This window comes from Melospiza melodia, chromosome 21 (assembly GCF_035770615.1).
Source record: "Melospiza melodia melodia isolate bMelMel2 chromosome 21, bMelMel2.pri, whole genome shotgun sequence".
NCBI lineage: Eukaryota > Metazoa > Chordata > Aves > Passeriformes > Passerellidae > Melospiza > Melospiza melodia.
The window spans coordinates 9291828-9316643 of record NC_086214.1 but is presented as its reverse complement, the minus strand read 5'-3'; the positions used below and the strand labels follow the sequence as shown (position 1 = coordinate 9316643).

General features: G+C 40.1%; 1 protein-coding gene across 4 annotated transcripts; it reads right to left on the bottom strand.

The window, feature by feature from the left end:
• Positions 1–249: 249 nt before the first annotated feature.
• Positions 250–24449, bottom strand: TPST1 (tyrosylprotein sulfotransferase 1). Of its 4 annotated transcripts, none has more exons than XM_063174139.1 (7): positions 24395–24449; positions 17896–18834; positions 11658–11856; positions 3539–3589; positions 2610–2685; positions 1719–1766; positions 250–789 (listed from the first exon to the last, which is right to left on the bottom strand). In XM_063174139.1, the coding sequence occupies exons 2-5, from the start codon at positions 18747–18749 to the stop codon at positions 2641–2643; spliced, it is 1149 nt and encodes a 382-aa protein (XP_063030209.1). In that variant the 5' UTR covers positions 18750–18834; positions 24395–24449; the 3' UTR covers positions 250–789; positions 1719–1766; positions 2610–2640. The 4 variants fall into 4 exon arrangements, with proteins under 4 accessions (XP_063030209.1, XP_063030208.1, XP_063030210.1 ...); XM_063174138.1 differs by lacking the exon at positions 24395–24449 and adding an exon at positions 23864–24032; XM_063174140.1 differs by lacking the exon at positions 24395–24449 and adding an exon at positions 23864–24032 and having other exon boundaries at positions 2615–2685.
• Between the last annotated feature and the right edge of the window lie 367 nt (positions 24450–24816).

Sequence of the window (24816 nt, the reverse complement as noted above, 5' to 3'; positions counted from 1 at the left end):
CTTGCAGCAAACAAAACTCACATTACACCTCTCAGTGGGACACTCCAATTTACAATTCCTTCATCACCCAGCTATTAAAAGCAAACAAAAACCATTAAATTGCAAACCTTAAAATAAGATCCAAACCCATGACAGCATATCTTCCCTCACATCAATATCTTGAATTATTACTAACACAGCAATATCCTGAATTATTTAAATTTTAACTTGGAAACAAGACCATTAATTAAGAAATAAATAAACAAAAAATCACATTTAAAGCATTTATTTTGAAAAATAAAATACAAAAGATCATTGAATTGTAATTGTACATGTAATTTATCAACTTTTTTTTCTTTTTAAATAAAAGATATTTAACATTTTTCACATATGAATAAAACAAACAACTTTTCCACCAAGAATCTTTCAGGACAAGCACAGACCACTCTTGAAAGCTTTGTACATTCAAAACCAAACTGCTACAAGAAACAAAAAAAAAATCTGAAGATGGAGCCCTGTAATTAAAACAGAGGAGCAATTTCAGAGACAGGCATTGCTTCTGCATTTTTTAAAACCTTAAAAAAAATAATTGTGCGAATGTAATGCAGTTCTACATTAACATCTGTGATTTTTTTTTGTTTTGTTTTTAACAGCTTTACATGCGCTCACAACAGCAAAATTTGGAACAAAAACAGATGAAAGAAAGAGGAGAGAACATTCTGAAGAGAGCAGGCCAAGAGCAGCACATCTCTGATGCCAGGGGGACAGGCCTGAGGGATCCTTCCCATGGAAAAGGCAGCAGCTGATCTTCTAAGGAAAAACAAATAAAGTTATGTTGGAATATTTCCTGGTGATATTCAGCTTTTTATCCTGGACAGCATTTTGGAATTACAAATATTGCAGAATTAAGAGCAGCCACTGCTGTCTCAGCAGGTGGAAATCACTGCCAGGACAAATCCCACTGTAAGGAACGGAGCTGCTTGTCCCTCCTTTATCATTGAGAGACTGCTTGCAGCATGGTACAAAAATAAATAAAATATTGTTTTTCCACTGACATCCCAAAGCCTTGTGACCCAGTGGGAAGTTATGCTGGGAAGTTCCCAGTTTGGTTTCTTCAGACAGAAATATTGCAGGTTGAAACCCATTTTTCAGAGCTAAGTGGCAAAGTGAGGTTGATGCTTTCATTATTTCAAATTGACTGTGTGAACAGATGATGGTTTCTCTATTGATTTCACAGTCAAGGTCTGTAATTCATCTCTGGGAAGATTTTAGAGCCATTTTTTCTACACAGAGCAGTGCTTTTGGCTATATTTAGGGTGTTTATATTTATGGCCACATAAGGATCTATTTTGGGGATATTTGTAGGGCACACTGCTTTGGGCTATTTTTAAACTGGATTTAAATTTTGCCATCTTTTGTTGTCAGGCCAGAACATCTGATAGCAGAATAATCCTGGATTAACACAGGAAATCTTGTATCACTCATTCCTTAACTGGTCTGGAATTTACTCAGCTCCCTGCAAAGTTTTGTCACTGTTGATTCAGTGACTAAAATGCAGCTTTTTGAAAATACTGGCTGTGAGATGTTAAATCAAGTATCACAAACCAGCTCTTCTTTAGCAGCTTCCTTTAGAAAACATAACTTCATATTTATCTTACCCATGGAGTTACAGAAGTTAAACAAAAATCATCTTGAACTAAGAACAACAAATGAGCAGAACTGCAATGCTCTTTTATTACCTTCTGGGCAAGAAATGTCCATTTTATCTTCTATTCCATAGGTTCAGTCTGTCAAAAAATAATTAAAATTGAATCAGCTATTTTACATTAGAGGACAAAAATATCAGTACCAATGTCTGCTCTCCAAACCTTTGAGCTCTTTAGTTACATTATGTTAATACTAAAGGAGAACACTACCAGCAACAATTTGATCAGGTTTTAATGCTTTAAGGAATATTCTTTTACTCTTCCACAGTGCTTATTTTTGTCTTTTGGATGGTCTGTCTTTGCTATGGATAAATCTGCTCAGATTTTGGTAAATACTGTATTTAAACCAAGCTAACTGTATAAATTCACCTCCTGGGATTTAGCAGGAACCTCCCTATCCTGTGGAGTGAAGAAGGAATTTACCAGAGTGGTTTTGGGTACCCCAGGATAATTGAAAACCACTGATACTGTATGCAAACAAGGATTTCAAGGATTTAACCCAGGATTTATTCAAAATCAAGGATTTTTTTTGCTAGCACACCATCTATACACGATGTGCTCAATTCTGAATGATCTCCCTGCATTTTCCATCAATCCCTCTCAGCAATATTTCCCCTCTGGTAAAGCACACCCCAGTATTCCTGCAGCTAATCCTACAATCCCAGCAGCAACCCCAGGTGGAAGTGAGCCCAGCAGCTCCTGAGAATTGAGCAGCACACATGGAGCAGACACTCAGTGACAGGGACAAGGCTGGCAGCAACAGGGCTGGGATGGTTCTCCAGAGCTGAGCAAAGCAGGAGCACTGAGTGATCCAAGCAGGCAAAGAGCCAGGGAAAGCCAAGCCCACGTTAGAGATCACACAAAGGCTGCTCAGAAAGGTTTGGTGGCCACAGCAGGGTTATTTTCTGAAAACATGAAACACACACTACAGCTATGCCTCTTTACTGCTCCACGTTCATTTTATCTTGCCACGAGCCTTCCTTTCTACTGTCTTCTTTGGCTGGAACAAAAGAAATCAGTTTTCTTTTTAAATCAAATGATTTTTATTTGAACAAATGGAGAAGTTAAAATGCTTTGTCTGTGGTAGATTCCTGAGTGTTTTTAACCTGTTCAATGCCTGGAAATGTTCAAAGCCAGGTTGGACAGGGCTTGGAGCAACCTGGGAAGTTGTCCTTGTCGATGGCAGGAGGTGGAAAAAATTATTTTTAAGGGCCCTTCAACCCAAACCATTCTGGGATTTTACAATTCTGTGATATCAACAAGATCCTGCAGTTTGAGAGCTTCACAATAAGGGTTTTTCTTTGGTTGTTTTTTTTTTTTTTTTGTAGGTCCCTAAGGGAGCTGATGACAAAGAACAACATTTGGGGGGTACCAAATTGTGAATTTTCAGTAAAACCTCAAGTTCCCTAGCACACTATTAAATCCACACCACCCCTATCCATGGCTTGGTTTGTTGACTTTGATAACATCTCTATTTATTTTAAAAATCTCTCAGCATTTAGAACCCTGCCCTCTGTGCTAGACTTGCTTTAAATCAAGATAAGAAAAGATGAAGCTCCTCTAGAAGTAACAAATTTTACAATTTTGTCCACAAAAGAGGCTCAATTTTTCCTTCCATTTCACAGCAATATTGAGGCAGCTCAGGGTGACAAACACCACTCTTCACCCTGGAGTTACACACGGATTCAGGAGAGGTTTGGGATGCTGAGTTCAAGATTCCACCTCATGGATAATCAGCAAATCTCACCATCAATCAGAAAATCAGGCTCATGAAGAAGTGGTTTATAAAATAAAGGCTGTTTGATATCCTTTGCTGCTACACCCACAAAAAGGAAATTAATTCCATACTGTACCTGTGGCACTTCTCTGAGGAAGTCAGGAAGCTGAAATTCACCTTTATAGACCTGGAAAAACAAACAAAAATTTTGTTACTCAAAGGCCTCATTCACTATTGTTTGAAATGCTGAAGACCTTGTTAAAGGAAAGAGAAAAAAAAGAAAATAAGTTTTGTGCTGTTAGCATCCACTAATGCTAGAACATTAAATATTCTGGCATATTGTCTTCTCTCTAGAGGATAATTTTTAAAAGCTCTTTTCTTCTGAGAATAAACATTCCAAAGGGCAAAAAAAATGTATTCTGTTATTTTTTTTTCCACAACAAAAGCATACTTGAAGAGTTTTACCATCCTGTCTACTATAGCACAAAGACTGACCATCCCAACGTCATGATTGTGATCTTGTGAAATAATTTCAAAATAAAAATTAAAAAAGGGCACAAACCTATTTGGAAAAATTCTCTAAAGCCAGAAAATGGGAATGGGGCTGCTCCAAACCTACTCAGAAAAATTCCCTAAAGGCAGGAAATGGGAATGGAGCTCCTCCAAACCAACTCAGAAAAATTCCTAAAGGCAGGAAATGGGAATGGAGCTCCTCCAAATCTATTCAAAAAAATTCCCAAAGCCAGGAAATGGGAATGGGGCTGCTCCAAACCAACTCAGAGAAATTCCCTACAGCCAGGAAATGGGAATGGGGTTCCTCCAAAGCCTCACCCTGAGCTGCCCTCCCTGGTTTGTGTCCCAGGAAGGAGCTCCAGGAAGTCAGGGCATGTTTATCACCATTTTCTCTGCTCTCCCATGTGTACATAGCCAGATCACAAATCCATGCCCAGCCTGTCAATATTCTGCAGTGCCTGGCACTGCAGCTGAGCCAGCTCTGAATTTCCTGCCCTGGTTCAGGACTGGATTCCCTTCCCAATCCATCCCTGGGATCCAAGGCTTCACTGAGAGCAGGAATTGCTCCACACCCTCACTGTGGCACTCTGATATTCCATGGTTTAGATAAAACAGGAACAGCTCTCATCTGTATTCAGCCAGGGGCCACTGGCATTCCCACATGGGAACACTATGAAAAGTCACCCTGGGCAGAAATTCAGTGTGTGGCTATTGGAGCCTTGCTCCACCATAAATATTTATAAGTCAAGGAGAGGATTTTTCATTTTGTGCTTTTATCCAACTATTTAAATGCAGGTTGTGTCCCAGAGAACAGGAATGGAAGTTACAAAACAACATTGTCACAGCAAAAATGTTCCAGAATAACCTCAGCAAGGGTCACCAGAAAAACCAGGATTTTGTGTTAGGTGGAAGGAACAGACAGGAACCTTCTCCTTTGCTGGGAATTCTTAAAAAACAATTAATCCTGATGGTGACAGCACTTTGTGACTGATCCAGAAAAGGACAAACCAGAATCCTTCTCCTTTCCTTCTCCTGCAATTCTGACTCAGTCTAGTTTTTATATTGCACATCTCAATTTGTGTCTGCTCTAAAAGCTTCACCTCTGCAGGAACAGCACCTAACAGCACATGGCCATGATCAGCAATATTAAGAAGAACAATGACACTCAAAGCAAATGTTTTGAGGGTATTTTATATTATATTCACATGAAAATATCAGCATTTACACAGCACAATTTATCCAGGCAAATCCAAGCAGTGGTAGGCCCAAGATGAGGTTGAACACAAATTTTGGTTCAGAACTGACATCACCTAAGGGTTGGTTTTGTCAGGAGGAGACTGCACAAAAACTGGTTTAAAGTAGCTCCAAAAACATAAATGGCCCCTTTTGAATCAAAACCCAGGCATCAACAAGAATCCAGAAATCCTAAAAACAATGACTCCATCTGCAGCCAAAGAAATTAAAGAGGCTTCAGACTCCAAATTCTTTTCTGACCAATTTGTAAGTGTAGAACACATCACTCACTGTGGCATTACAGAGACAGAAGCAGGATATTGGAATTATTTCCAGTCTCAGCAAGAATTCAGTAAATTGAGGAGAAATGGGGTTTATAATTTCTAAGGGAATTATTTTGCAAGTCCAAATGGAATTCCAGAAGAGGGGGATCTGAAGCCTGTGTCAGTTTGATGTTCAGTGTTGGCAGTATTCAAGCTGCTCTATTAAAAAGCAAAACACGTTCTTATAGCCAAACTGAATGGATATTATCCTCAAAAAGAGATCAGAAAACAATTTTCACATCCAGTTGCCTGAGAAAACCCCTTTAAACACACAGGGAGAACTTCAGAAGTGTCTTTAAACACACAGGGAGAACTTCAGAACAGAAGTGTAACCTAGAATTCTTTTTTATAGAAGATTAAAGCTTTTTTTTTCACCCACTTTCCTGTCTGCTTTGGAAAGAGTCCCATTATATTTGGACAGTTCCAGTACACAAAAATAATGGGGTTTTTTTGTGTAAAAGTCACTCTGCAACTAAGTGTGCTTGGGCTTGGTAAACTTTAAAATATCTAAGCTGTAGAGTATAAGATGTTTAATTGTAAAAGGATAAAAAATAATTAAAGAACACTGGCAAAACCAGAGCTGAGCCCCTTCCTAGAACCACTCCACAGCACATGGAGGGCTCCTCTTCCAGATTTTCCTGAACTTTTAAGGCAGCTTTAAAGGTTTACACAATTCTTCACCTCTGCTGGGCCTGCCAAGGAAGGGCCATGGGAGATGGAAATGTTTACCCAGCAGGGACAACAGAGCAGGATCTTACACAGGCCCAGCAATGGCTGCCAAAAGGCAGCTCCAACCACTCCTCAGTGTGCATTTTACTTGGGAATAACTCTCTTTATGCATTATTAATCATATTTGTGCTGAGTTAAGGGGTTTGGGATGCCTTTTTTTTTTTTTAATGAGATAGCAGCACCTCTAGAGAGAAACAATGCAGTTGGGAATCCACATGTTGGAAGAAAAACCCATTAAAGTGAATATTAAATTTAGAGGGGACTGAGAAAGTTTGTGCTGTTGTGGTCACATAGAAGATGGAATAAACCCCAAATTTTTGTTTTAAGTATCACAGAAAACACCCACAAAGCCAAATGCCTTCATGATCAGGGTAATCAGTGAAAATAGAGATGCAGGGCCCTGAGCAGCTGGGCATCCAAACAGCACAATTACCCTCATCCCTTAGGATAAATGATAAATACATTTTTACCTTTATCACAGACTGTTCCTGCCCTTAAAACCTCAAAGAGAAACTCCTGAAACCCTGCTTGTCATGGATGTTTTGACTCTGATCAGGAGATGGTTCCTCACAATATAAACCAGGCATGAGACTGGAGTGAGGAAACTCTGCTTTTATCTCCAGGTGTTGCCATCAGCTGCACAGAAAACACCTTTAGCTGAACATAAACCAGAGCTGGGAACAGCTGTGGGCTGGCAGCAGAAGAACCACAGAATTCACAGAATTCCCAGAAACACCAGGTTGGAAGAGACCTTCGAGATCATGGAATCCAACCCAGCCCCAGCACCTCAGCCAAACCCTGGCACCCAGTGCCACATCCAGGCTTTGTTAAACCCTGGCACCCAGTGCCACATCCAGGCTTTGTTAAACACACCCAGAGATGGGGACTGCACCACCTCCCCAGTCCCAAAATTCCCAGAATTCCCAGAATTCCCAGAATCACCAGCCTGGAAAAGACCTTGAAGATCATGGAGTCCAACCCAGCCCCAACACCTAAACCCTGGCACCCAGTGCCACATCCAGGCTTTGTTAAACCCTGGCACCCAGTGCCACATCCAGCATTTGTTAAACACGCTCAGGGATGGGGACTGCACCACCTCCCCTGACAGAACATTCCAGAACTTCATCACTCCTTCTGTAAAAAGTTTTTCCTAACATCCAACCTATTTGAACAGCGCTGGTGAAAAGCACAGCTCCTCCTCAGAAATTCTGTAACTCCACCTCTGCATCTCTCCAGGACAGGGAGCACAGCTCCATGAAGAAGTTAAAAGAACTGACTGGAGTGTGTACTCCAAGCATACAAATTGATTTAGGGGGAAGGATGTGCCAAAGAAAATCTGATGTAATTGATGACAGATGGGAGAGGAAACCACTGTGCCAACCATAACACAACCAAGCAGCTTCTCCTGGGGGCAGGCAGAGCTCTGCAGCTGGGAGCTGCTCTCTCCTCTTCTGCTGGCTTCTGGCAAACTGAAATTCACTTTTACACCATCTCACAGTTCTCATGAGGAGTGAAGCACTTTTGTGTTTCACCCCATAGACGCTGGGCTAGCAGCTCACACACAGCTTAATTATTTGCATTTTCTGCATAATTTACAGCTGAAAACTTCATTTACTTCAGGATGTTGATTTCCTCTATACTCAGGATGTAGAAATTGTTAAAACTCGAGGAAGGAACAATGAGTAATTATGTATCCATAAGGAAGGAACCCTTGCAGTGATAAATGAACAGATCAGCAACAGAATTACAAGAAAACAAAAACACATTCAGGGAAGGCAAAATCCCCTCCTTGAGAGGTCACAGGCAGGGAACAGAACAACCCTGGCCAGAGCTTGCTCTCCCTGCTCGGCATTCCTTAACCGAGACAAGAGAAACTGTCAGAAAAGATAAAATTGTCAGGCTGAACAGAAAACAGAGCAACACAAAGTTAAAGGTTTTTAGTGAACACATCAGGAAAATCTGCTGGACTCGTGGCTGGCCCAGGGCAGGTCCTGTCAGAGATGTTTGATTTCCCAGCACAGCACTGGGAGAGCAGCACAAGAGGAGACAAAGCTCCCCTCATGCTCTGGTAGCTCCCCAAACAAAAGCAGAGATGTTAAAATACAAACCCAGGTTGTTTCTTGTTATTTTTGTGCTGCAGGAGCACAGAAACCAAACCTCAGCATTTTGGTGTCCTCCACAGGTAAGAGGCAAGTGAAAAATCCAAATTTAGCAGAGAGCACTGCTTCCCTTGCATACCTGCAAGGAGACAGCATTTCTAATTTAAGCACTGTCCTTTAGCTGGAGAAAATCATCATTTGTCTCCAGACTGACTAATAAAAGAATTATATTTAAGCTGTACATATGGAAGTCACCAGCAGGGGACAGAAAAGGAGAAAAGAGGAATAAAGAACAGCAGCTGAGTGTTCAGAAAGCTCAGGAAAATCAATATTTTGCACCACACCAGCCATCTCTTTCCATTCTTCTCCAGTAGCAGCCCTTGGTTTAGGAATTTTGACACTGCTGGTTCTCACTTCCTTGATTAAGAGCAGCAGCTTTAAATTGTTGAGCATTATTTTCACTGTTGAGCATTATTTTCACCTTTAAATGCAATTTGTGGTCTTTTCCAAGAAGGGACAGATTTTGCTCAGCTTTAAAAGTCTAAACTTTATCTGTTTTCAATGAATACAATTCAAGTTCTGTGTTCACTTTAAAGTCTTGGAAACCACAAATACAAATATAAATATAAGAGAGCTGCTTCCAAATACAAAATGAGCCAATAAATGGCTACAAACAAGATCCAGATATTCTTACTATGCACTGAAAAGCAATTCTGGAAAGATTTTCTTTGGCCAGCTTCATCCATATTCAAGATACCCAGCACAAAACTCTGTGAAAGGCTATCCCAGGTGAAGAAGCTTAAAGAAAGCAAAGTAAGAGCTCCAGTGATTTACAAATTCACCAGCTCAGAGTACACAGGAACACACTTCACTTGCCAAGTGCCAGCTCCAAAAGGCTGGAAAAACCCAGATTTATTTATTTTACCCATTTAAATAAATGCTTTTTTTTTTTTTTTTTTTTTCTTCAGGCTGCAGTAGCAAGGAATAAATTAGCACAGGTTCCTGGAGGAGAAAGGAAACCCCACAAGAGCAAACTCACACATCAGAGCCTAAAACTGTCTGAAATTTTAATGTTCCTCTATTTTTAAAGAAAATTAAAAATTTTCTAAGTTTCGAACTCTCCATCTTGAACTCTCTTGCTTTCAGCATTCATTCAGAACACGTTCCACATTTTATCTGTACAAACCACACATGCAAATGGAATTTTGGCAAAGAACAAGTGACTAGAAAAATCTATACTGGGTAATACAATAAACAACAAAATTAAAATGCTGTCTGGGGCTGTGAGTAAAGCTATTAAACTGAAATAGCAGCCAAAATATTAATGAGTGTTCCATATGTCTGCAATATTTAGATCAGCTTCAGTTTTTAACAGCTGCTCTTAGCATGAGTAAACAAACAAATTATCCTTCAAAGCAAACTTGGAAAAAGCCTCAGTAAACCCCCAGCCTTTGAAATTATGTTTTCATTTCTTTAAAGTTGCCCTGGTTTTGTTTATTACCTGAATTCTTCTCATGTATTGTGAAATCAAACCCATTTCAAGAAGAGACAGAAATCCAGACAAGTTTTACAGCTTGGCCTGAGCCTGTCCCACACAGGTGGAGGCTCGGAAAGGTCAGCAGGCTGTAAAAACTTCTGTCCATTTTATCACTGAGACACAACCAATAAAATTTGCAGTTTCTACTACTGAACACTTATTTTAACTGCAGACAACTTCATTTGTTTGTGACCCTTTTAAAACAGGGAGTTAATAAACTGTAACCAAATAGGGTGGGTTACTTTTTCCATGCTGAGCTAGCAGCTATTAATTAAAAAAATCAACCTGCCAGCCTTGAACACACTGATTGTTGATTAATGACAATTTTTCTAAAAAGAAATAATGCAAGAGTGTTTAGGAACTTCACAAAGCCCAATTCCTTTTTCATTTCTATCTACCCCATCAGTATTCCAAGCAGTTTATTCAGGATCAGAGGGCTGGTGGAAGAAAGTCCTTTGAAATTGTTTAATTCAATTTTTTTCCCTGATTACTCTGCTGCAGCAGAAAAAGTCACTTTCTTTAAATAAACTAAGACCAAAAAGAACAGAAGCAGAGTTATTAATTCTATTTCCAACAATGCTAATGAGTTTTTCAAGGGATACCTCCAGGGATAAACAGCTCTAACAGCCCAACTACTCAAGTTCCAACAACATTAAATTCAGACTCAAATCCTTAAGTTTAGGTTAATCAGCACCAGACCTTTCTCCATCTTTGGGTTGTTCTACAAAGAATTGGAAAATCAGACATTTTGATCATCTTGAGCTGTTTTCTATGGGTCATTTTTCAAACCCCACTGAGTATTTGGGGGGTAAGTTTGGGCCAGAGCTTTTGCCAAACCTCATCTATAAAAAACTGAGCTCGTCCATCAAGCTTGAAATCCAGACAAGAAAACTTTTCCCACTGTTAATTATGACTCAGTCTAATTTTTATATTATAAATCTTGATTTGTGTCTGCTCTAAAAGCTTCACCTCTGCAGGAACAGCATTTAACCCAAATAAACACCTAACAGCAGATGGCCAAGATCAGCAAGATTAAGAACAATGTTACTGAAAAGCAAATGTTTTATATTATATTTTTTATATTTTATATATCATATTATATATAAAATATTATATTGTATCACATTATATCATATATTATATTACACCATATTGTATTATACTATACTATATTATATATTGTATTTCATAGTACATATTTAATACAATATATTATATATTATATTTCATATAATATATAATATATTGTATATTATATATTGTATTTCATACATTATACAGTATATATTATATATAATAAATACTATATACTATATAATTTACAATACATAACATAGTATTTGTTTATTTATATCATTATATATTTATATTATATAATATAGTATTAATATATTATATATAATATAGTATTAATATATTATATATAATATAGTATTTATATATTATATATTATATATTATATATTATATATTATATATTATATATATTACATTCCCATGAAAATATCAGCATTTCCACAGCACAATTTACCAAGGCAAACCCAAGTAGTGGCAGGCCCCAGATGAGGTTGAACACAGATTTTGGTTCAGAACTGACATTTCCAGCTCCCCAACTTTCTGGGCAGCTCTCAGGAGGTTCTGCTCCTCACACCAAGGAGCACAGCTCAAGACCCCAAAGAATTCTTTCATTTCCCCCACAGAAAAACCATTGTGAAGCAGCAAAAAGTGTCAGAACAGACTGCAAACCCCCAGAGCAAACACAAGGCTCCTGCTCTAGAGCTGAAATCCATTCAGTCAGTGATTAAACCCACAAACTCCTTACCCTCCTGGTGTTTTCCACCACTTTCTGATCTGGCTTGCCATAATTGGGGGGGTTGGCATAGGGGTCATAGCCCAGCTTGGCCAGCATGGGGGCAATCACTGGCATGTCCTGCAGGACATCAGCTGGGATCTTCCCCACCCACTTGGACAGGGCTTCCACATTCACTGGCTTGATCACTTGGTCAGTGGATCTTTCAACCCTGGGGAAGGAAAAAAAAATATATATTTTCCATTATTAATGATTTAATTTTCAATTTCCATTATACTCTTTCCATTATACTACTTCCAAACAATTATTCTTCAATAGCATCAAGACCTTTAGCCTGTTTTATTTGCGGCTTTTTTGTTTGTTTTTTCTCCCATTTTTCTTCTTTCCCTCTCATAATTTCATGTCTTCTACAGAGCTGATGGGAAGTGAAGTTTTAATGAGAACAATTTGCACAATATTTGCAGATGCTGTCAGGTTTAGGCTCTCACACTGTGCTGAAACAATTCCTTTATTCCATAAAAGCAGCAGAGAAAGCCCAGGAACTGTTAAGTGAAAAGTAAACCCACACCTACATATAAATCCATTTTCCCACTGGCACATTCCCACATTTGCTGTTTAATTGTCTGGGATTTATTAAAAGCTGTATTCTAAATTCCAATCCATGTGTTATTTCTTCTCACAACCCTTCTGTGATTAATTTTTTTTAAACTTGTTTCATAAAAGAGAGACCTGAGATGACAGAAAGCTACAAACTAAAAGAAATATTTTCCATAATAATTCCTTTGATTGTTTGGTTTTTACACAGATCTTAAAGGCAAGTGCACAATTAATGTCATATTTAGAAAACCATTGATTTCTTGTTCATTTAATGTAATTTTCATTTTTGCTCTACTTTTGTGTTTTATTTTTCCAGGGAAGAAACCTGGCACTGCTTTGTTCTGTCTTTCTGATTGTAAGACACAAAACTTCTTTACTGTGCTTATTCCTGGAACAGAATTCAGGTTGAATAATTGAAAACGCCCTGAGTTTTTACTCTAAATAATTTAAAACTTTTTTTTTCCTGATCTCAGAAAGAGTTTGGACATTTTTGGATATATAAAAGGAATATTTCTGTCTGCCTCCCAGCTGAGCACACAGCAGTCACCAGAGTTCACCTTGTTCCTCTTTTTTATTCCTCAGCAGAACTAAAATCCTCCCAGGCCAGAGGAAGGAAATCACTCATCCAGTGCTGGAAGGTGAAATAATTTAAATACAATCAACAAAGAACAAACCAGACAGGGAAATGCTCATAAAGAAACTGCCTTGGCAAGCAGGGCCTTCAATTGGTGTTTTATGGAAGCTGAAAAACAAAAAAAAAAACTCTAAAAAACACCCAGATTTTTCAGCTTTATCCTCTTCAGAGGATATAAAATTTGAAATAAAAATTTGCAGAGCCTCAAACCAAAGGCAGGAGCTCAGAAGGGGATTTTGGGACCAGGAGTTGTGACTAAATTTCAACATTCTGAGGGTTGTTAGACTGAGCTCCTAAGTCTGGATGGAAAATTAAAAAGTTTTTTGTGATCATTCTAATTAGAAGATGAGCATCTGACTCCACATTAAATTAGCAAGAAAAGAGCTGCTGAAAATTGAGATTTAGAATTTCAAAGCATCACAAGAGGAGTCCAGAGGTGGATTGGGACACTCAGGAAAAAAAATATCACGAGGTGTTTGAAAAAAGTAAAATTTATTTATGGTCCTTAGAGCCAGCTAAGCCTGAAACCTCCTCACCAAAACTGCAAATTGATTTGGGAATTTAAAATCAGAGTGATACTGGGAGAACAAGGAAATGAGCTTGCAGGACACCCCAAAAATGGGTGTTAGGATAAATTTGAGTCTAAATTTGTCACAGATGGATTCCTCACCCTGATGACAAATTTTAAATGTGTGTTTTGTCCCTCTCATTTTAATCTTTGCTAACAATATCCTCAGCATGAAACACTTCCTGGTGATTGACCACACTTAGCTGCTCCCAAGCACTGATAAAAAATCCACTGCTAAAATCCAACTGATAAAAAAATCCACTGCTAAAATCCAACTGATAAAAAAAATCCACTGCTCCACATTTGGGCTGGTTAAATCCTTCTCTGTGCTTTCAGTTAAGGTGGGAAGGAAAATAAAACAATTTGTGGGAAGGAAAAAAAAAAAATCAATTTGTGGGAAAGATTCCTCAGATGAAGAATTTATGAAGACTGTGAGGGAAGACAGATTGGGGGCAGGAGGAAAGAAAAAATGTAAAAATCCAAACAGAAAAAACAAGGGAACACCAATTCTTGGGGAAATTGATGATTTGGCAGTGATTCCAGCTCTAGGAAGAGTTTCAGCTTTGGGAAGCACACAGGACTAACCCCAAATAATTCTGCATCTGTACCAGAATCAAATGAGAGCTATGTACTAAATATAGTAAATTCTGAAGTAATTCTGCCTAGACAGCTATTTCCATAAAAAAACCTAATAAAAACTGCTCTAGAGGGGTTGGCATTTCTTTACATCAGTGGTCAGCACAGCTGCTTTCACTTAGGCAAATGCCAGAGCTCAATTAACAATCCTGGTTAGAGCATGGAGCCCATAATGAATTCCTTCAACAGCCACGTTGGCAGGGACTTCAGACCCCAGAAAATTCCCATTCCTACAAATCCTGCACATCCCCACAGCCCTTGCAGTTTTTCCTGGATAAAAATCAAAATTAAGGGTGAGAAATAAATTCTGGACATTTATTAGCAGGTACTAACATGGTTATAAAGATGTGACGCTGTGATCTCGTTCTCAAAATGATTTTAAATATCTCAAGATGGTAAAAACTTGTCAGAATTCTTTTATAAAAATATCTGCAACAATTAAAACATCTCCAGCATCCTAGGCTGGAGCTGAATCTGAAGACCTGGAGGTCTCTCAGGTGAGTGAGAGGTGATGAAAGCAGGGGGCTCTGCTTGTTTCCAGAAGTTTTTACACAATATCCCAACTGGGAATGCCAAACCCAGCAGGTTTTCACTGGAACAAGAGCGTCAAACTGGGAAATCTCAAGTTCTCCCTGCACAATTTCAACTGGAATGTCAAACACACAACACAGGCATTGAAGGTTTTGATATTCACTGAGATTTCTGCAGCCCTTGAAGGCCTGAGTCACTGAAATCATCAAATCCTGCAATGAAAACCAAATTTCACCACCCACTGCAAGGGTATTGGATTAGATAAAGCCACCCCAGACACAAAACCCATTTCTCAGTCTTCTTCCAGCACTGCCAGAGCCTCCTGAAATCAGAAATTGCTTCCTCAGATCATCTCCTGAGAGATAACAAAGGCATAAAGAACTCTGGGACCAGACTGAATTGAGGGTCATAAGAACATGTCCACACTCTTTTATCTTAAATGTGAAGGTTTTACTAAAAAATACCACCCACATCATCATCATATTTACTAAAAATAGACACCTTTTTGTACTATTGTTATTATTATATTTACTAAAAAAACCCCACATTTTTTGTTTCTAAAGATTAAGAAAATGGCTTTGCTCAAGCCATTTTCCAAATTTTTAGAAACAAATATTCTCAACTCCTCACAGCCCATTCCAGCAGATTTAATAAGAATTATTAGTAAGAATTCAGTAAGGTGGTTGAGTTTTATGGTATAAGGGTCCATCAATTTTTAAAAACACCAATCTGGGAGCTGTAAGACAGTAATATTTTACTAGAAATAGGATTATAGTTATTTTTTACTTAAAGCTTGGCAACCACCAAAATAAATAAAAAAAAAAGTAAAAATAGGTTATCTCCACTCAGGCACTGCTGAAGCAGCCACAAACCCCAGGAACTGGGGAGAAGTTCCCATGTGGATCAGGTTCCAGGCAGCTATCACAGGATAACATTTCCACATTTTCAATCTGCTACTGAACAACACTGCCAAAAAAAGGGATGAGATCCCTTCCTGATAACCTGGGAACAGTGGAGGCTTTTCCTCAGTGGGAATGGTGATGTGAAACCTCCACAGTGTAAATATCTAATTGTTACCTGAGTTTAGAGTTCTCTTTGTAATCACTGATAAGAATTTTGTATTTGTTTTAAATCAAATGCCTTTACAATATATTAGAAAATCCACAGCTGTGTTCCTAGGCATTAAATGAAGGAAATTTCCCCATTTTTATTTCTCAAAACTGGAGTTTAAATAACTAGAATTGCTCTGGAGCAGCCTGTGAGTGCTTGCTGTGCAAGGTGCCTCTCACTCAGAAGCACTTGGCCAGTGCTGAATATTCCAAATCCAGGAGCTGAGTAATTGAACTGGGCAGCCCTTGCTGCTGGAACAGGGCTTCTTATTCAGGATTTTAAAAATAATTCTGATGGATTCAAAAATAGGAGGAGTGTCAAAATGGGACATTTTTCTCTCAATGTAAAGATGAAACAGCTTCTGTATTTCAGTTGTGGACAGTGGCAAAGAAACCAGAGTAATTTAACCAGAGAATAAATCAGATTATCTCTTAACAACACCCATCCAGTTTTCCTAAGCAGAGCTGAGTTTTGGATTCTGAAAGCAGCTGAATCAGGTGCACAGATGGCCCAAGAGAACAGCGAAAGATCTGCTTACAACAAGGTTACTTTTCACCAAAAAGTTTGTCATTTTGGGAGCACATGCCAGGAGCAAAGCTGCCAGCTCTGCTTTCTATTCTCTTGGAGCAGTTTCTCCACTTTCCTGGAAGAGGATGTTCCTGGCAAACTCAGCTCCAAGGCCATTCCTGCACTACAGCAATATTGCTGCTGAACTCTGTGGGTGACACCAGGCTGGATAAAACAGCTCAGCTTTATTTAGGGCCACAGAGAAAAGCAAAGCTCTGTCAGATATTCAAATTCAACTTGGCCTTGACTGGTAAAACTTTGTTCACATTACACAGTGACAAATCTGAGATTGCAAACTGCTCATTAGCATTAAAAATGCACCAAAAATCAAACTGAAACCAAGCTGCGATTTTTATAAACAAAATATACTACTTTGTATATATATTTTATATACTATTTTAGCTATATTTGATATACTTTTTAATATTTTTATATACTATAGTATATTTTAATGTACTATTTCAGTATAGTATACTATATTTTTATATACTATTTTAGTATAGTATACCATATTTTTCATGTACTATTTTAGTATCCTATAGTATATTTTTATTTACTACTTTAGTATCCTATACTATATTTTTATTTACTACTTTAGTATAGTATACTATATTTTTATATACTATTTCACTATAGTATACTATATTTTTATGCACTATTTTAGTATAGTATACTATATTTTTTACATACTATTTCAGTATAGTATACTATATTTTTTATATACTATTTTACTATAGTATAGTGTATTTTTACTATACTATTTTACCATAGTATTGTGTATTTTTATATAATATTTTAGAATAGTATAGTGTATTTTTATATACTATTTTACTATAGTATATTTTTATGTACTATTTTAGTAAAGTATACTATTTTTTATGTACTATTTTAGTATAGTATACTATATTTTTATATACTATTTCAGTATGGTATGCTATATTTTTATATACTATTTTACTATAGTATATAAAAATATATATAGTATACTATATTTTTAATGCACTGTTTTAGTAGAGTATATTATATTTTTAGTGTATTATTTCAGTAGAGTATACTATATTTTTAGTATACTATTTCAGTAGTGCATACTATATTTTTATATACTATTTTACTATAGTATACTATATTTTTGATAGTATAGTATATATAATAGTATACATAATAGTATAATATAGTATATAATAGTATATATAATATATATACTATAGTATATATATTATATAGTATATATAATAGTATATATAGTATATATAATAGTATATTTTTAATATAGTATATAATAGTATATATAATATATATACTATAGTATATATATAATATAGTGTATATATAGTATATATAATAGTATATTTTTATACTATTTCAGTATAGTATAGTATTCTGTATTTTTATATACTCTTTTAATATAGTATAGTATTTTTTATATACTATTTCAGTATAGTATACTATATTTTTTATATACTATTTTACTATAGTATTGTGTATTTTTAATATACTATTTTACTATAGTATTGTGTATTTTTATATAATATTTTAGAATAGTATAGTATATTTTTTATATACCATTTCAGAACAGCACAAGGTGAAGGACAAAAGCTCATACTCACTTGGAAAGAGAAACCCCCCCTGCTTTTCCAATCATCTCCTCGTGGTGCAGCACTGCCTGGTTCCAGGGGATGTGCAGGAACTTGAGCAGAGTCCTCATCCACCTCTCGGGGTGCAGCACCAGCTGCTCGTAGTGCACCAGCATGCACCTCTGGAATCCCACCTCCATGCACTGGTTGTACATGGTCTCTATGGCCCGGTTCCACTTGGTCAGGCAGTCCCTGTAGCTGTTGAGGTCAAAGCCAGCTATGGTGACCCTCCTGGAGATCATGGAGTGCACCGAGGCGCGGCCATCCCGCACCATCAGCAGGAATTTGGCGTTGGGGAAGATCCTGGCCAGGTAAGTCAAGGATTTCAGAGCGAAGGGATCCTTGTTGCACAGGTAGGGAGCGGGCTCGCCGTGCTTGACGATGATCTCCAGCAGGAAGGCCTGCATGGCCGAATCCAGCACCTCATCCGTCACCCCGGCCTCGTCCAGGCGGATTTTCTCCTTGCTGGACCTGGCCCACATCTGTTTGACGGCCAGGATCCTGGGGATCACCCTGGTCTCCTCCCCGCAGCGGATGTCGGGGTGCGCGTCCAGCATGGCGCGCATCAGCGTGGTGCCGCTGCGGGGGACGCCCCCGATGAAGATCAGGGGCATGTCCTTGCTGTAGGGCAGGCTCCTGTTGGCACCGCCACCGATGCCACTGGGGGCCGTGCCCAGGGCGGCCCTGGCGCCGTCCCCCCGCGGGGGCTGCCCGCGCTCCTCCATGCGGTGGTGGCACTCCATGGCGTGCTGGCCCAGGTAGAACACGGTCACCGAGCTGATCACCAGGCACGCCAGCAGCAGGTTCTGCTTCAGCTTGCCCACCATCTTGGCAAGGACCAAAGCACCTCCTACTCCAAATGATCCTCTAGTGCACGTGCCATGGGGATCCCAAGCCCAAATAAATTAAGGTCTGGCAAGAAGAGAAAAAAAAAAACCAACTTAGAATATTTTTGCGATAAATGACTTTTCCAAGAGATGAGACAAAAACACCTCCTACTCCAAATTATCCTCTAGTGCCATGGGGATCCCAAGCCCAAATAAATTAAGGTCTGGCAAGAAGAGAAAAAAATAAAGAAAAAATTAGAATATTTTTACGATAAATGACTTTTCCAAGAGATGAGACAAAAACACCTCCTACTCCAAATTATCCTCTAGTGCACGTGCCATGGGGATCCCAATCCTAAATAAAGGTCTGGCAAGAGGAGAAAAAATAAAAAAAAATTAGAATATTTTTACAATGAATTACTTTTCATGAGATAACACAAGAAATTACACTTAGAATTACTTTTCCAAGAGATGAGACAATGAGACAAGAAATTATTCTTGGAATTACTCAAGGAATTGCTTTTCCAACAGATGACACAAGATTCAGTTTGAAACCCCAAAACACAAGCAAGTTTCTCATTTCTTTATCAGAAAGAAATTTCTGAATTTCAGTAGTTTCTTATTTCTTCTTCTCGTTTCTTTTGCAGTTCAGCTTCATAAAACTGCATTATTCAAAAGTAACTTTAATTTCTACAGATGAGAAGAAAAACAAATAGATGATTTCTAAACATGCATAAGAGTCTGAGCAAAACTTTTAGATAGAAAATAGTTTCAAAATCTGTCTGTTGAATTCCATTTCCAAGAAGGACTAAGGACATTCTGTGTTTTAGAAGGAATATCAGAGATTTTATCAAACACTGGTTCAGACAAATCTTTATTCTGCTGCTGGATGACTCCACCTGTATCTTTATTTTTCCCATTTTTAACAGTTGATGTAGAGAATAATTTACCTGTGTTCTGCAGCTCACCTGCTTTAGGTTTTCAGCTCAGGTGAGCTGAAAACTGATTTTTCTTCCCAAAACTGGCTCTTCCTCCCAAAACTCCAATGAAATTAGTACTTTATTGGAATTTTAAGGAAGATGTGGCTGTTCAGGGCTGAACTAGCTCACTCAGAATCACAGATGCTTTTAATTGGGAGGAGCTCCAAGCACGGAGGCAGCGCCAACATGTGAAAAGATTGGATTCCTCCAGGCTTTTCCATCCCTGTCAGCTCTGCAGGAACATCCCTGAGTGCTCCCTGGGCATTGTCCACCTCACCTTTTCCTCCTGAAATCAGTGTTTCACTCAGAAATGGCTGATTTGAGAAGGTTTCCAGCCCTGGGGGTGTTTTATTATGGGAAGGTGCAGGCACAGGACAGAATTCCCATCAGCAGTGGGGAAAAGCAGGGAATTCCTGCTGGGTTTTTCTCTGCCAGGGCATCCAAAACATTACAAAGCTTATTCCAATCAACAGCTGTCACAATATTCCAACCAAAATTCAGTTTTTAGTCTCTGTTACCAAAATTAATCTCAAATATAAATCAAATATTAATTCCTTTCTTTTCCTGTGAAGTGGCCAGAACACCACTCACAGGAACAATTCATCCTCTGTGAAAAGTTTCATTCTGCTCACAAACCTCTCTTTCCTTTAACTGGACCTTAAAGATCACATTAAAAAACATTAAAAAAAATATCCCTCAAATTCCCAGGAATTTAAGTGGAGGTCACCTGAACAGTGCTCAAAAAGTAAGGAAAATAAATCATGCAGTTCATATTTCCATAGCACCAAAAATCAAAGTTTCTCTTCTGAAAGATTCAGCATGCAGACCTAACTTGAAATTAGGGAAGGGGAAATTGTTCTACCTAAATAATACAGAATCTTTTAAAATTGTTTAGATACAGCACCCACTGGAGAGAAGAGTTAACCCAGAAGAAACAGCATTTCAGCACAGAGCACACAAACCCTACAAATATTTACACTTCCTCCAATCCCTACCATTACTCAGTTTGAGTAAATGCCACAAAACTAAATTCCTCAAGAAGGAAAAACAAAATCCTCCACAGAAATCTTCATGTTCCAAACTAAACCTGCTCCTTGAAGTTACACCAACATTCCCCAAATGCAGGAGTCAGGTAGGTGATCACTGGAGAAAAGTATATCAGGTCAAATTTAAGATTTATATTAGAATATCTGTTCAACTAAAATGAAATAAACCTATTTAACAACAAAGCTGAAGAACTCTCAGTATTGGAGGAAAGCTGGTGATTGAAAGCTGAAATCTTTAATTTAATTTTAAGCAAGTGATGACTCCCTGTGGGCACAATTCCAGCTGTGAATTCCAGACTCTGACGAGGTTTCCTGAATTTCTGTGAGTATTGATTCACCCACACCACCAAAATCCAGCCATGTGGGAAAATCCCACATCAATCACCCACAAACACCTTCATTCATTCAATCAGCTCAAACTTTGGGAAGTTCAAAGCTGCCAAAGGCTGCAAGACCATAAAGAATCAGGATTTAATGTCCTACAACCTTCTGTCCTGGTTTTTTATTGCCATAAAAACCAGGGCTCTGTGTGTCAGGAAAACCAGAGAGGAGCAGTCAGGAACAGCTCACAAAATTCAATTATTCTCCAAGCCAGTAAAATCCCCTGTGTGCATAATTTCCAAGGAAAGCTCTTTGGGATGAGGATGACATATGGAAGTTGCTGCCCTTGTGCAAACAAACCCCACCTTCCCTCCTCCCCATGAGTAAGGGCTCTGGAGAGCATCTGTCAGCCTGAAGGGTTATAAAAGTTATTATTGCTCTGCTGTTAACAGGAATTAAATTGACAGCGTTTCAAAATCACAGCAGGGCAATCAGCAAAGCCCTCTGAGCTTTGAAATGCTGTGGGGTTTTTATCTGAGAAGGGCAAAGTGCCACTCACCTTACAAAACCAAACCCCACAATCACCCAAACAAACACAAAAACAGGAGCTGAGGAAGTTGTAGAAGGCTACAATGGTAGAGAGGACTTTGGCAGCAAGTTTCAAGTGCTAGGATAAGAAAGAATTCCCAGAAAAAAAAAAATAAATTAGGATCTACAAGTTTCATCACAAGACAGTGCAGCCAAGCAGAATTGTGTGTAAGTGAATTTTGTGCCCAGAAAAGTCAGGCCTGTGAGTCAGCCTCAGATGATGGGAGCACAGCAGATCTGACTGCACTGCTTTGTTTCCTTCTCCTGCTCACAATTCATCCTCCTGCCCTCACCCCACGCAGCAGGTCAGGACCTTTTTCCTCAAGTTCATCCAAAAAATGTTGAAAATTTTGAGCTTAGTCAAGAGGCAAAGCCATCCATTTGTATTTCGTGCTAGTCTGGGGTTTGTTGGTGTTTCAAACATTCCCTGCAGAGGAATAAAAGCTGCTCCATTCCCAGGAATCCTGTGGAGTTCCAGAGCTCAGATTTCCCTGTGGAGGCTGGACAGGGAGCAGCTCCCTTCTCCTGCTCAAGCAGAGCTTTTCCAGGCCTAAACTGAGAGGGCAGTGCCAGTGGCATCACCCATCCCAAAATAAAACACAGCCCCAGATATATAAATAGCATTTCTCAGTGATTAACTTGTCCTCTGCTTGCATGGCCTGAACTCCTGGCTCTGATTCTGACCATCAGAGCTCCTTCTAGGAAGAGCACAGCTTGGATTTTATGGGATTTGGTTTTTTTTTTGTTTTTTTTTTTTTAATGGGATTTGTTCCTGATTTTGTTCCTGATTTGTTCCAAGTGCAGTGAGCAACTTCCCCTTACAGCTCCCACTGCAGGAATGTTTTCACATGTTTCAACATTGGTTGAAAAATGTAAAGGGCCCGAGTTTGAGCTCAGCTCTTCTGGGAGGAAAGGTCACGCTCAGCTCTGTGTCAACAGGGCATGAGGCTCCACAGGCATCCTCAAAACAAAAAAATCAATAAAAAAAGGAGATTGTTGTGGCAGAAAGTAGGAGCAAGAGAGAAGTAGGGGAAGAGTTCACACCATTGAAAAAAATTGTCTTTCCCCTCATGTTTTCCTACCATGCTCCCAGGATTCCTGTTCCTCTTCAGGGAGCTGCTCAATCCCTGATTCTCTGGGGTTATGACAACTACACCCCCTCCCCAGCCAAAATGCTCCAAAATACAGAAACAGAAGATTCTGATGCACAGCCTGACTACTACACCCAAAACTACAAAGGAAATTCATTTTACAGTGGCTAAATTGAATGGAAAATATCCCAAAGTGCTGCCATCCATCATCACTCTGTTGGAGAATGAGAAATGAAAATGCTGTTAGGACTTCAAAAAGTAAATGTCAACTCTATCAGTTTCTTCCCTGCCTCTTCCTGCACCTTTCACTTTTTCTCTCTTAAAATAAATACTGGGAAAGCAGCAGGTAGTGGGAATTCTCAAGAATCATCCTCAAAACAATGCACATGTAGAAAGTGAAGAGTTATTTCTTAGAGGAACATCTCCCCTAAGCTCTTTCAGCATCCCTAAATGAAAGTTTCCATATCAGGGAATACAATACACAACTATGGAATAATTTCACTATTTCTATTACAATCACATAACACATATGCTCATGCTTATGCTTTTCAGTTTTGTTACCCAAGCACTCAAAATTCAACATTTTTAATTTTCAACATTTAAGGCCTGTAAAATGACTTTAAAAACCACATAATTAAAGAGTTCTGCTTAAAATGAAAGGAAATATCTTTATCTATTATGCTCTACTTACATCTAGAATATATGCAGCAAATTATCAGGATTTGCATAGAAAATGGTTAAAAAAGAGTTACCAACATGCTGCTGGTTATGCAAAAACAAACAGTGTTTGTTAATTTCTACAGTTCCTGCTGGAGAACAATCCAACAAAAGGAATTTCACTGGCGACACACAGAGGCTTTGAGCTCTCTAAACTTACACATAAAAGAAGAAAAAAGGGGGGAAAGAGGAAAAATGTCACACTGAGAGCAGACGAGTTCTCTGTGTGCTCCTCAGAGGGATTTCAGCGCTCCGTTCTACACCGGGGCACTGCAGAGACTCGAACTCTTCAGGAACAGCAAAACCACCCAGACCCACAGAAATCCGCACGGCACACTCACACAAACAAATGGAAATCGCAGCAAACCCACCTCCAGCTGAGCGACAGCTCCAACTCCTGCTATAAACGATCAAACTGCGAAACGATCAAACTGTACCGATCAAACTGAACAGAACACGCTGCTCCGGGGAAGGGAAGGTGTCCCCGGAGCCCGTTAGGCTTCTCCCAGCCAAGCCGCTCCGTACCGGCCCGCAGGTACCGACCCAGCGCTCCAGCCCCGGTGCTCCCCAGCCCCGCCGCGGCCACTCCGGGCCCTCCCCGGCACCGAACAAAGGCACCGGGAGCCGCTGCCGGGACTTCTCCCGCCCGCACGGAAACTTCGGCAATGCCCCGGCTGCGGGGAACGAGCACCGGCCCGGCCCTGCGCGCATCCCCGGGGCTGCCCGGCCCGCCGGGGACCCAGCGGCTCCTGCGGCCGCCTCAGGCCGCGGCCCCCAGCCCCAAGCCGGGCCGGGCCGCGGGCGGGGCAGGGCGGAGCGCGGCGGGCGCGGGGAGCGGAGCGGCGGCCGCGGAACCGCCCCGAGCTCGCCTCAGGTGCGCGGCGGGCGCGGCCGCCCCTCACCTGCGCTGCTGCTGCTGCTGCTGCTGCCGCCGCCCCCGCGCCCGGCTGGAGCCGCGCAGCAGCGGCACGGCCGCCCCTCCGCCGCCGCGGCTCCGCTCGGGCACCATCGCAGTGCGCAGGGAGCGGGATGAGAGTGGCAGCGGCTCCGGTCGCGGGACGAGGAACGGGAGCGGCTCCGGGAGCGGCCGCGGCGCCGCCGCCTCCCCTCAGCCGCGCGGCTGCGGCTGCCATGGAAATCACAACCACGCCCTGATTGGTCGGGGGCCTCGATGTGTCGCGGGCCGTCATTGGGTGGCCGCGGGTGATTGACAACGGAAGGAGGCGTGGCCGTGACCGTAACCCCGCCCCTCTCGCACATCTGGCGCGCACAGCTGGCCGCGGGCGGGGCGCGCGCGTCTGGAGCGGGGCCGCACGCGCGGCAG